At 38.4% G+C, this 14,147-nt stretch overlaps 1 protein-coding gene across 1 annotated transcript in view; it reads right to left on the bottom strand.

Annotated features, from left to right (window-relative positions):
- Window positions 1-14,147, bottom strand: part of SERPINE3 (serpin family E member 3) — a 106,490-nt gene that overhangs the window by 6,454 nt on the left and 85,889 nt on the right. The window contains 2 exon segments of the mRNA XM_007945247.1: window positions 881-928; window positions 931-971. Coding sequence (XP_007943438.1) covers window positions 881-928; window positions 931-971 — 89 coding nt within the window.

Below are 14,147 nucleotides of genomic sequence, written 5' to 3'. Positions count from 1 at the left end.
AGATTCTGGACAAGGCTTTAGAAAACTTGTTTGTGAGATGAGGTTCTGGCATTCAAAATAGTGATTCCCAATCTCATCCGGCATAAGCAATGTCAAGGTCAATGAAAATGTCTGCCATAGTGTCATTTTCCCACAGATAATTTACTATTCAGAGTAATAACAAACCTGAGCCTTTGGAATGGTCAGTAGTTTAGCTAGTGGTCTTCTGAGAGTATTCTGGAATATAAGGTTCTGGCATTCCACTCCCTTTTGTTTTTGATACAAGTTCCCTGTCAGATCATAGGCAAACAGCCCCTATTGATTGGTAGTAGTATTCTGCTATGTGCAAAGAAGTCCAATATGATGCTGAGAAGCAGAACATTTTAGGATTCGGTTACAGGAGCACAGGTAATTTGAAGAAAGGAAGTTGGATAGATAAAGGAAAGTTTCAAGCTTAGCTCATTAGAAGAGACAAGAGGAGGCAAAAAAGAGGGAGAAGTAGAAACAAAGGGTGATTGTGAAGCTGGGGAGACAGTGGGACATCAGAATAAAGAGCTCTATTGTACCAGTGTCTGGCATGTTCCTAGCCATGCAGGGCAGAGGGAAGGTGAGTTGTATTGTGTCCTGTGGTCCTTGACCTCACCATGAAGGTGGTGTCCAAAAGCCATGCTTAAAGGGTCTCAGGAAATGCCTCTACCCTCAAAGTCTAACCCAAATGTGACCAACAGCAGAAACAACAAATTCTTATGTAAAGCAAAGCACTTTATTTATTCTTTTAAATAATGTTGACTCTGGCTGTTTGATACTGAGCACTCTGTAAACAACCAGAAGCCCTTACTTAACGTATAAGACTGCCCTCAAACAGAGTGCCAAAAATCTCGGAAGAAAGAACTCTTGTTACCTGCAATTCCTTTCAAGTTAGCTTTTAGTGGATCAAAAGGATCAGTGAATTTATAATGCTTTTTAAGTTGAAATGATTTTAAAGCACAAAAATAAATAATCAACTCTCATGTAAAATTCTCACTCAGTCCAAACTCCTTAACTTGGAAATCAGAATTCTCCAGGCTCATTTCCCTTTCTCTTTCCCATAGACACTACCTATCAATTAATCTGAACACACTCTTTCCCACCTCTGGTTGGGCTGTTCTTTCCATATCTCCCCAACCCCTTTTATTGCCTTTGAATTACAGCCCATTTCTCTAGACCCCAGTCAATCGATACCTTCTCATCTCAGGGAGTTCCTGGGTGGTGCAAATGATTAAGCACTCAACTCCTAGCTGAAAGGTTGGCGGTTAAAATCCATCCAGAGCTACCTCAGAAAACAGGCCTAGTGATCTGCTTCTGAAAGGTCAGAGCCTTAAAACCCCAGGGATCAGTTGTGCTGAGCACACATGGGGTCACCATGAGTTGGAACTGACTCAATGGCTGCTAACAATATTTGTATATATAAACTGCCAAATTTTTCCACAGTGGTTGGTTGCACCATTTTATTATTCCTGCCAGTAATATATGAGGGTTCCAATTTCTGCACATCATTGTCAACACTTGTTACTTTCTTCTTCTCCTCCTTTTCTTATTTTTCAATTAAAAAAAAAAAATTATAGCCATTCTAATATGGCTATGAAGGTATGAAGTAGTATCTCATTGTGATTTTGGCTTATATTTACCTAATGATTGATGACATTGAGCATCTTTTCATAGGCTTGTTGACCATTTGTGTATCTTTGCAGAAATACCTACTCAAGTCCTTTGTCCATTGTTTAAGTGGGCTTTCTTTTCTTTTCTTTTTTTTTTTTTTTTCCGTTGTAAGAGTTGTTTATATACTCTGGCTACTAAACCTTTGTCAGGTATATAATTTACAAACGTTTTCTCCCATTCAGTAGGTCTTCTATTCACTTTCTTGATAGTATCTTTTGATGCAAAAATATTTTACATTTTGATGAAATCCAATTTCTTTTTTTTTCCTTTTGTTGCTTGTGCTCTTGCTGTCATATCTAAGGAATCTGTGTGTTTTCTTCTAAGAGTTGTATAACCTTGGCTCTTAGATGTAGGTCATTAATGTATTTTGAGTTAATTTTCATATATGCTGTGAGGTATGGGTCCAAATTAATTATTTTGCATGTGGAGATCCAGTTGTCCCAGCACCATTTGTTGTAGAGTACTTCTTGTACCATTGAATAGTCTTTGTACTCCTGCCAAAAATAAATTGACCATAAATGTAAGGATTTACTTCTGGATTTTCAATTATATTTCATTGATCTGTATGTCTATCCACATGACATTACTATACTGTTCTGACTTCCATACCTTTGTAGTAAATTTTGAAATTAGGAAGTGTGACTCCTCCAACTCTATTCTTTTTCAAGAATTCAGTGTCCCTTTCAATTCCACATGAATTATAGGTTTAGCTTTTTCACATTTGAAAAAGAAAAAAGCCATTGGGATGTTGATAGGGCTTGCACTGAATCTGTAGATCACTTTGGGGAGTTTTATTTCTTAACAATATTAAGTGTTCCAATCTATTAGCATAGGATAGCTTTCCATTTATTGAGGTCTTTTTTTCAGCACTGTTTTATAATTTTTAGTGTAAAAGTTTTGCACCTCCTTGGTTAAATTTATTCCTCAGTATTTTTTTCTTTTTGGTGCTATTGTAAATGGAATAGTTTTCTTAATTTCTTTCTTGGTTTTTCATTGCTAATATATAGATATATTACTGACTTTTCCTTGAATACTTGTTATGAATCCTATTTGCTCAGGATGATATATATATATATATATATATATATATATATATATATATATGCATGCTATTGGATTCTATTTGCTAGAATTTTGTTGAGAATTTTTACATCTATGTTCATGAGGGATATTGGTCTGTAATTTTCTTCTTTATGGTGGTATCTTTGCCTGGCTTTCATACCAAGGTTATGCTTGCTTCATAAAATGAATTGGGAATATTCCTCCTTTTCTGTATTCTGCAATAGTTTGAGTAGCATTGATGTCAGCTCTTCTCTGAATGTTTGGTAGAATCCTCTAGTAAAGACATTTGGCCCAGGACTTTTTTTGCTGGCAATTTTTTTTTAATGACCTATTCAATCTCTTCTTTTGTTATGAATCTTTTCAAATTTTCTTCTACCTTAGTCTGTGTTAGTTTACAGGGCTAATATGTTTCTAGAAATTTGTCCATTTCTTCTGTTGTTATTGTTGTTAGGTGCCATTGAGTCAGTTTCAACTCAGAACGACCCTACATACAACAGAACAAAACTGCCTGGTCTTGTGACATCCTCACAATCATTGCCATGCTATTGGCTCAATCCATCACATTGAGGCTCTTTCCCTTTTCCTCTGACCCTCTACCTTACCCAGGATGCTATCCTTCTCTAGGAACTGGTCACTTCCGACAACATGACCAAAGTATGAGAGATGAAGTCTGGCCATTCTCTCTTCTAAGGAGCATTCTGGCTGCACTCTCTGCTAAAACAGATCTGTTTGTCCTTCTAGCAGTACACAGTACATTCAATATTCTTCAACACTACAATTCAAATGCATCAATTCTCCTGCAGTCTTCCTTATTCATTGTCCAAGTCACACATGCATATGAGGCTATTGAAAATACCATAGCTTGGGTCAGATGCACCTTAGTCTTCAAAGTGATATCTTTGCTCTTAAACACCTTGAAGAGGTCTTACAGCAGATTTGCTCAAAGCAGTACATTGTTTAATTTCTTGACTGCTGCCCCCATAGACATTGTGGTCCAAGTAAAATGAGATTCTTGACAACTTCAGTCTTTCTTCCATTTATCGTGATGTGGCTTATTGGTCCAGTTGTGAGGATTTTTGTTTTCTTTATGTTGAGGTATAATCCATACTGCAGACTGTAGTCTTTAATCTTCATCAGTCAGTGCTCCAATTTTTCTTCATTTTCAGCAAGGAAGATTGTGTTGTCTGCATATCCCAGGTTGTTAATGAGTCTTCCTGATGCCATTTCTTCTAGGTTTTCAAATTTTCAGTAATACAGTTATCTTAGTACTCTGTTATTATCCTTTTTATTTCAGTTGGTTCTGAGGTGACATTTCCCATTTCATTTTTTATTCGTATTATTGCATCTTCTTCTACTTTTCCTTGTGACATTTGCTGGTGATTTGTCAATTTTATTAATCTTTTCAAAGAATAGATTTCTAGTTTCTTCTTTATTGTTTTTCTTTTTCATTTAATTCTGCTCAAATCTTTATTATTTCTTTTCTTCTGGTGACTGTAGGCTTATTTTGCTGCTCCTTTTCTAATTGTTGGAGATGATAGTTTAAGCTGTTGATTTTGGTTCTTGCTTCTTTTATTATGTATATGCATTTATTCGTATAAATTTTCCTCTGAGCATTGCTTTAGCTGTGTCCCAAAGATTTTGGTATGTTGAGTTTTCATGCTGGTTTGGTTCAAAGAATGTTTTTATTTCACTTTTTATTTCTTCTATTATCCAGTAGTTTTTAAGCAGGGTGTTATTTAGCTTCCATGAGTTTCATTTTTTTCCTTGATCTTCCTGTTGTTGATTTCTAATTTTATGGTGTTGTGATCCGAGAATTTGGTTTGAAGTATTTCAATGTTTTTAAATTTATTAACACTTGTTTGTGGCCTAACATATTGTCTATTCTAGAGAATGTTCCATGTGCAATGGAAAAGAATGCATATTGTGCTGTTCTTGAGTGAAGTGTTCTTTTTTTGGGGGGGGGGTTGGAGTGTTCTGTATATGTCTATGATGTCAAGCTGCTTGCTTATCTTGTTTAGTTCTGTGTCTTTGTTGAGTGTCTTTCTATTTGTTCTCTCCTTCATTGAAAGTAGCATATTAAAGTGTCCTACTAGGTGGTGGGGAGTTCTGGTAGCGTAGTGTCGAAGGCACTTGACTGCTAACCAGATGGCTGGCGGTTCAAACCCATCAGCCACTCCTCGGGAGGAAGATGGGGCAATCTACTTCTGTAGTGATACTGCCTCGGAAACCCAAAGAGGGGTTACTATGAGTCAGGTCCGACTCGACAGCACATAACAACAACAACAACAGCTAGGTGGCGTAGTGCCTAAGGGATTTGACTGCTAACTAGAAGGCTGGTAGTTCAAACCCACCAGCTGCTCCTCAGAAGGATGATCAGGCAGTCTTCTGTAAAGATACCACCTCGGAAATCCAAGGAGGGGTTGCTATGAGTCAGGATTGACTCAACAGCAGTGTGGTTTTTTTTGTTTGTTTATTCTTGTGGAATTGTCTATTTCTCTTTTCACTTCTGTTAAAGTTTTATTGATATATTTTGGGGCTCTTTCATTGCTTGATTGGCCCTTCAATTATTATATAATGTTCATCTTTGTCTCTTATGCAGGTTTTTGCCTGAAAAGTCTATTTTATCAGATAATAATGTTGTCACTTCTACTCTTTTTGCTTGCCATTTGCTTGGTATATCTTTTTCCAACCTTTGAGTTCTAGTTCATTTTTGTCTTTGTATCTCTTGTAGATATCATATTGATGGGTCATGCTTTCTTATCCATTCTGCTACTCTCTCTTGACTGATGCATTTAATCCATTTACATTCAGTATAATTATTGATAGCTATAAATTTATTGCTGTCATGGTGCTGTTTGTGTGGTGTGTGTGTGTTGCTGATTTCTTTGTTCCATTTAATTTTCTGTGCTGAGTTAATTTTATGGATTTATGGATTTTCTTGTCATTTCCTTTGTTGCTTTTTGATGTTAGTAAACATTTATGAATTTTCCCTTTTTCATTTTGATGAGAATATTTATTAAATTTCTTTAAAGGTACCCTGTAATTTATTATTTTCTTCATAAGTTTAAAACAGTTTGTTCTATTTTGAAATCATCTTGACTTTCTCTCAATTTGAAAGTTCTGAACTGTATTATTTATTCCCTCTTTTTGCTTTGTAGTTGTCCTCATTTACAAATTGATGTTTTTGAGTCCCTAATTTCAGCCTCATTTTGGTTTGGATACTTCTATATTTTGGTTGACTTCTGAGTAATGTTATCATGTGTATTGCCTGCCATTGTTGTTTGTCTGTCTGAAGGACTCCTTTTGGCATCTATTCTGGCCTGGTTTTCACAAAAACCAAAAAACCAAAATCACTGCCATCGAGTTGATTCAACTCATAGTGACCCCTCCTTGGATTTCTGATGTGGTATCTCTATGGAAGTAGATTGCCCAATCTTCCTTCTGAGGAGTAGCTAGTGAGTTTCAACTGCCAGCCTTCTGGTTAGCAGTCAAATGCCTTTGGCACTAGCCACCAGAGCCAAATTTCCTCAATTTATTTTTATCTGGAAATGTGCTAATTTTGCCATCATTGTTAAGGGACAATTTTGCTGGATATATAATTTAGGTTGGCAATTTCTTTCTTTCAGGGTTTTATTCTATTTCTTGACTGCACAGTTTCTGCTGAGAAATCAGAGCCTAGTTTTATTGGTTCTCTTTTGTAGGTTTTTTTTTTTTTTTTTTTCTGAGCTGCATTCAGGATTCTTTGTTTTTGGTTTGGGATTATGATATGGTGTGGTGATTTTCTTTTGAGTCTATCTTGTTTGGGGTTCGTTGAGCTTCTTGAATGCATAACTTCTTGTCTTTACTGATATTAGGGAAGTTATTTTCTAACAAATCTTCAACAATTTTTTTGGTGCTTTTTTTTTTTTCTCTCTCTCTCTTCCTGTTCTGGAATTCCAATCACACTTAAGTTATTCCTCTTTATGGTTTCTCAAATAAATCTTAGGTGTTTTTGATTCTTCTTTCTGATTGTTCCTCTAATGGAGTAGTATTGGGAGATTTGTTTTCAAATTCACTAATTCTATCCTCCATTGATTTCATTTTCACTCCTTTGTCCTTCCAATGCATTATCTATTTCTGAAATCTTAGTATTAATCTTAAAGATTTCTTTTTGCTGTTTTTGTATGTTTTCTAATTTTCCATTTATTCTGCCAACTTGTTCTTGTACTGTTTTCCTGAATTCTTCTAGAGTTTCATCTGCATTTTCCTTGATTTTATCAGTGTTTTCCTTGATCTTTCTCTCAATTTGTTGAAGATAACTAAATATAATTCTTTTAAAATATTTGTTAGGTATTTTCAATGTCATTTCTTCCTCAGGGAGATTTTTTTGGCTCTGTATTTTGGTCTCTTGTTTGTGCCACTCTGTCTTCCTTCTTTGTGTGAATTGAGGTGGTCTTTTGTCTCCAAGACATTGTGGTGATGTTGTATTTGTATTTAATTGTTGATTGTATGTTGGTGTGTTTCTCCCAGGTTTTTTTTTTCTTTTTCTTTATTTTGTTTTGATGTATCCAAGCAGGCATGGTGAGTGTGCTACTCTGCTTAGTAGTTTGGTAGCATTTAGGCATTCACCACCTGTCTCCTGATGGGTGTGAGAGAGGATGAGAATGTGTATGCAGTACTTACCTGTTTGTGTAGAGTAGTTGAGAGTGGGTTAGGTTAATGTTGGCTACCATGTATCATTGATCAGGTGTTTCAGGAGTGCATGTTGGCCCCTTTCTCTGTAGGTGGGGCTGCAGGAGGTACAGATATGGTTGGGCAATGTGGGCATCGTTTCTTTGGTCACTAGCTACTGATGTGGGCACCTGGGCAAGTGGAGCTGATTATCAGGTTCCTGCCCCAATTGGAATGCTGCTTGCAGAAATTAAAAATGGCTGCTCTGTGTCAGGCCAGTTGACAATTCACTGTTCCATTTGTCTCCTTGCTCAATTTCTTTCAGTTCCTTCTTCTAGTCAATATTTGATCCACTTCTTTATTCTTCCCTTTGAAGCTCAGGGTTCCAAGATTATCATCTGTATCTTGGTTTCTTGCATCTTTGTTATAGAAGGTCTGGGTATTCCTAGCTTGTCTGCTTAGTCCATCATGTTGCCGGATGTCTGTCCCTTCTTTATCCTTTGCAGTGGATTTACCTTAAAGTTTATTTTATGAGAGATTAATATTGCTGCTCTTGCTCTTTTTGGGTTATTGTTTGCTCCATGTTTTTTCCATCCTAAGAATTTGTTTATTTATGTCTTTGTATCTAAGTTGTGTCTCTTGTAGACAGCATACTGATGGGTCCATTTTTTTTTTTTTAAAGCCATTCTCTCACTCTCTGTGTCTTTACTTGTGCATTTAAGCCATTTACGTACAGTGTGATTATCAACAGGTATGAGTCTACTGCTGTTATTTTGTTGTGCTTTTTTGTAGTGTTCATGGTTTCTTCATTCCACTTAATTTTCTGGGCTGAGTTATTTTTGTTTGTCAATTTTCATTACCTTTCACTGATGTTGATTTTGTGTGTACTGAGTCTTTATGTTTTTCGTTTTGCTTTTGATGAGTAGGTTTGTTAACTTTCTTTGTTGTTACTTTTAAATTTACCTCTGTGTTCCTAAGTTTAAAGCAGCCTTTTATTTTTTTGATGTCATCTTGACTACCTCTCCATATGAATGTTCTGTAACTACACCATTTAGTCTTCCTTTTTGTTTTCACATTGTCATTATTTACAGATTAACATCTCTGGTTCCCTGTTTTCAGTCTTTAAGCTTTGCATTATTTTTGAGAATTTTTTATCTGGATTAGTATCTGTCTTATGCTGTCCTGTGTCCTAATCATAGATTGTTTTATGATGTTGTTGGTTCTCTGACTAAAGGACTCCCTTTAATATTCTTTGTAAGTTTGGTCTGGTTTTTATAAATTACCTTAATTTTGGTTATCTGGAGATGTCCTGATTTCACCATCATATTTGAAAGACAGTTTTGCTGGATATATAATTCTTGGATGGCAGGTTTTGTTTTGTTTTGTTTTGTTTTGTTTTGTTTTGTTTAGTGCTCTTTTAGTGTTCTATATATGTCATCCCATTGCCTTCTTGCCTGAATGGTTCTGTCAAGTCATCAAAGTTTAGTTATATTGGTTCCTCTCTGTAGATGAATTTTCATTTTTCCTTAGCTGCTCTCAGGATTCTTTCTTTATCTTTGGTTTTGATGAGTTTGATTATATGTCTTGGTGACTTTCTTTTGGGGTCTATCATGTATGGAGGAGCTCTGGTAGTATAGTGCCTAAGGCGCTTGACTGCTAACCAGAAGGCTGATGGTTGAAATCCAGCAGCCACTCCTCGGAAGGAAGGTTGAGCAATCTACTTCCGTAGTGATACAGCCTCGGAAATCCAGGGAAGGGTTGCTATGAGTCAGATCCAACTCGATGGTAACAACAACAACATCAGGTATGGGGTTTATTGAACTTCTTGGATGGATATCTGCTCGTCTTTCATATTAGGGAAGTATTCTGCTAGCAAATCATCAACAATTCTCTCTGCATTTTTCTTTTCTTTTTTTTTTTTTTTGCCTCTTCCTGTTCTGGAGTTCCAATCACATGTAAATTTTTCCTCTTGATAGTGTCCTACATAATTCTTGGTCTTTATTTTTCTTCATTCTTTTTTTCTGATTTTTTGCCTCAAACAATGATGTCGAGGGATTTGGCCTCTATTTTACTGATCCTGTCTTTCATTAATTCAATTCTGCTCCTATGACCTTCTATATTGTTGTCTATTCCTGAAATTTTATTGCTAATCTTTTGGATTTCTAGTTGCTGTTTTTATGATTTGTAGTGGTGTTTTTGTAAATTCTCCTATTGTTTTGTCTGTGTTTTCCTTGGTTTTGTCTGTTTTCTTGATCTCTTGGAGAACCCTACATGTTAGAAGTACTCAGATAGTTCCATTATTATTTCTTCCTTTGGTAGGTTTTCTGATTCTTTATTTTGGTCATCTTCTAGAACCATCTTATCCTCCTTCTTTAAATGATTTTATATTATCTGTTTTCTCTGAGGAATTGTTGTTGTTGTTGTTGTTATTTGCAGTCGAGTTGGCCCCGACTCATAGCGACCCCTCCTTGGGTTTCCGAGGCAGTATCACTACGGAAGTAGGATTGCCAACTTCCTTCCGAGGAGTGGCTGGTGGGATTTTTAGGGTCTTATTATATTTACTTGTTTATTGTTTGTTTGCTTCATACTGATTTTTTCTTTTGTTTTGATATATCTGAGTAGGCAGGGCATGATTGTTGTCTGGTCACTGATCTGGACACACTGGTCTGGACATTCTTAACCACCTGTATCTGGGAGGGTCAGGCAGCAGATGAGTGTGTGAACCCATGTCTCTTCACTGGTCTTGTGGGGTGGCTGAGGATATAGTTGGCATTGCTAGTGAGGTGATATGTCTGGCTAATCAGTCACCTAGGGATGATGCAAGGAGCATTTTCACTGGTTGTTGGGTTGGTTGTGTGTGTGCAATGCCAGTTGCCAGGTGTTTGGGATGAGGGTACCTGGGTTGTTAGTCATTGGATGGATGGTACAGAAAATCTCACTGATGGTCTTGGGTGGCCAGGGTTGTGTGGATGTGATCAGAGTGAGCACAAGCCTCTGGTTGCAGCAGGAGGCACTGCAGAGAGTGAGGCAGAGATGATGTCACTAGTCCACAGGTGTCTACTAGGAGGATGTGTCCTTGTCTGCTAGAGTGATGGGGGAAGGTGCCACCAGACTTTGAGTCCCTGGCACAGATGATTATAGGGAGTAGTAGGTTCCATTAGTCTTCAGACTCCCAATGTGAGTGGCTGGGTGTAGGAATGGGTGCCTCTGATTCATAGGCTCCCAGTGCCTGTGGCTCTGTGGAGCAGTGGGTACCATCAGTGTGTGGGCCCCCAGTGTGGGAAGTTGGGCATAGGGATTAAGCCAAAGATCCTCAGACTCCTGGCACAGTTGGCTGGATGGAAAAGGAATGCCACCAGACCCTGGGCCCTTGGCTCCAACAGCCAGGAGAAGAAGTGGATGCCTCTGAACTACAGGCCCTGGCTCAAGTGGCTGGGCTTAGGAACACCACTGGGTTGTGGCCCTTTGGCATGAGTGGGTAGAAGAGGGGGTGCTGCTGAACCATGGGCTCCCTGCATGAGTAGGTGGGAGGAAGACAAGGCACTGCCCATCCACGAGCTCCCAGTATAGGTGGCTGGGTGGAGAAGCAAGTGCCACTGAATTGTGGGCCCTTAGTGCAGTTGGGTAGGTGGAAGAGATTTTGCCATTCCATGGGCCCCTGGTGTGGGTAGCTAGGCAGATAAGAGGGTACTGCAGGTTTGCAGGTCTCCAGAGTGAGTGGCTAAGTGAACTGGTGAGTGCCAGTCAAAGTACTTGGCTCTTGGGTCAGGGAAGTAGTGGGTGCCCCAGACAGTGATCTCGTGGGTGGGGAAAAGAGACGGGTAAAGGAGGTGAGGGGCAGGACTGTGGGCCTCTGACTTAGGAGACCTGGGAGTCACAGTGGGTGAGGTGAGTATACTTAACTTTTGTAGAGTTAGGAGGACACTCCTGCCTGGCTCTGGATGTATGTGCAGACTCACTTCTGCTTGGCTACATCAGGTGATGGGAGCTTCAGCTGGGAATGCTGTTTGCTTTGTCTTGATTTGGCCATGATGTGCAAGTTTGTGTAGCTAGATGCTGACAATCTAGTCCTCCATGTCCACTGTTTTTATACTGTCTCTTCTTCCATTTGGCACTCAGTGTGATTCTTCAGCCTTGCCTTTGATGCTCCAGATTCTGAAGTTGTCATCTATATCTAATTCACTTCTTTTCTTGGGTCTTTGTTATAAGAGGAACATTATAAGGTATCTAACTATGCTACCATCTTCTAATGCCTCAAAACAAAACAAACCTCATTGTCATTGAGTCGATTCCAAGGCTGTAAATCTTTATGGAAGCAGACTGCTTCCATCTTTCTTCCACAGAGTGGCTGGTCGGTTTGAACTACCAACCTTTTTGTTAGTAACTAAATGCCTTAACCACTACACCACTTAGTGCCTACTTGTTTGATTTTTTCACTGTTGCTTCCATGAGCACTGATTGTGGATCCAAGTAGAATTAAGTGCTAGACAACCTCAACCTTTTCTCCATTTATCATGATGTTGCTTATTGGTCCACTTGTGAAGATTTTTGTTTTCTTTATGTTGAGATGTTGTCCATACTGAAGATTGTAGTCTTTAATCTTCATCAGTAAGTGCTTCAAGTCAGTTTCACTTTCAACAAGCAAGGTTATGTCACTTGCATATATCAGGTTGTTAATGAGTCTTCCTCCAATCTTGATGCCCTGTTCTTCTTCATATAGTCCAGTGTCTTGGATTATTTGCTAGGTATACAGTTGAATGTGTGGTGAGAGGATACAACCCTGAGGTACATCCTTCCTGATTTTAAACCATATTATATCCCCTTGTTCTGTGAAACTACTGTCTTGTGGTCTATGATAGGTTCTTCATGGGCATAATTATGGAATTCCAATTATTTGCAATGTTATCCATAATTTATTATGATCCACACAGTAAAATGCTTTTGCATAGTCAACAAAACACAAGTAAATATATTTCTGGTATTCTCTGCTTTCAGCCAATATCTATCTGACATCAGCAATGATACGCTTCATTCAATGTCCTCTTCTGAATCCAGTTTGAATTTCTGGCAGGTTCCTGCTACAACCATTTTTAAATTATCTTTAGCATAATTTTACTTTGTGATATTAATGACAATGTTAGATAATTTCTGCATTCTGTTGATCACTGTTTCTTGTAATGGGCACAAATATGAGTCTCTTCCAGTTGTTTGGCCAGGTTTCCATCTTCCAAATTTCTTGGCATAGGTGAGTGAGTGCTTCCAGTGTGGTTGAACATCTAATTGGTTTTCTGTCAGTTTCTGGAGGCTTTTTTTTTTTTTTTTGCCAATGCCTTTAAGTGCAGCTTGGAGTTATTCCTTCAGTAGCATCAGTTCTTGATCATATTCTACCTCCTGAAATGGCTTAATGTCAACCAATTCTTTTTGGTACAGTGACTAAGTGTATTCCTTCCATCTTTTTTTGATGTGTTCTGAGTCATTCATATTTTGCCTCTAGAATCTTTCAATAGTATAACTCAAGGCTTTAAGATTTTCTTCTGTTCTTTCAGCTTGAGAAATGCTGAGCATTTTCTTTTGGTTTCCTAACTCCAGGTCTTTGCACATTTCATCAGAATACTTTACTTTGTCTTCTTGTGTTGCCCTTTGAAATCTTCAGTTCAGCCCTTTATTTCATCATTTCTTCCATTTACTTTAGCTACTCTATGCTTAAGAGCAAGTTTAGGAGTCTCTTTTGACATCTATTTTGGTCTTTTCATCCTTTCCTGTGTTTTTAATGAACTTTAGTTTTCTTTTTGCATCATGTCCTTGATGTCACCTTACATGCAAAAAAAAGCCATGGACGTAGAATCTTCTTCTCCCCCCGCCCCCACTAGAAATTATGCTTTTGTTGATTTTTTAAATTGTGCTTTGGGTGCAAATTTACAAAGCAGATTTATTTTACATTCAACAATTCATGCACATTTGAATGCAAAGCCCCAATTATAATCACCAACCAAAATACTCTCCTCCCTGTGCCCTTCTTATCTATGCATTCCTGTCTGTCCAGCTTCCCCTCTATGTGAATGCTGCCCCTCTGATGTCTCATGGTTGATTGATCCAAGGGTGCATCTCCCTAGGATAGGTGGGTTCATCTTCCTGGGGTTGGTGTTCTGCATGTAGGTCTTTCTACTGTTGGACTGAGAGCCAATCCACGAAGTGAGTCCATTTCTAGGCCTGAAGGATAACCTGGAGCCATAGTTTCCAGGGTCCCACCAATCTCTATCTGACCAATTCTGGTCATTTTTGTGTTTTTGAATCTTGTTCATTTTTTCCTCCTGCTCTAACCAAGATCTCCGATGTTGATCCTGGAAGTGGTATCTTCTGACCTCCTCTAACTTCACAAGATGGAAACAGAATTACCATCAACAGTCCAAGGCTTATTCCTATAAGGTCAGATATGCCACCACTCTCCAGCCTTTTTAATAATTCTTACACCCACTGTCCCTCCCGCGGCACTCACTAAATACTTCTCTGCTTGGTTCGATAATTCGTTGCATTGGCCACACAGAACTCACAGATAATACTCACAATTTTGGGGGTTTATTAGGGAAGTGTTGTTGTTGTTGTTAAGTGCTGTCGAGTCGTTTCCGACTCATAGCGACCCCATGCACAGCAGAATGAAACACTGCCTGATCCCGCGCCAGCCCCACAATCCCTGCTATACTTGAGCCCATCATCGCAGACACTGTGTCAATCCATCTCGTTGAAGGCCTCCCCCTCTT

This window comes from Orycteropus afer, unplaced genomic scaffold (assembly GCF_000298275.1).
Source record: "Orycteropus afer afer isolate SDZICR_OR568_19922 unplaced genomic scaffold, OryAfe1.0 scaffold00134, whole genome shotgun sequence".
Taxonomy (NCBI): Eukaryota; Metazoa; Chordata; class Mammalia; order Tubulidentata; family Orycteropodidae; genus Orycteropus; species Orycteropus afer.
The sequence above is the reverse complement of the archived record's forward strand: the minus strand, read 5'-3'. Positions and strand labels throughout refer to the sequence as shown.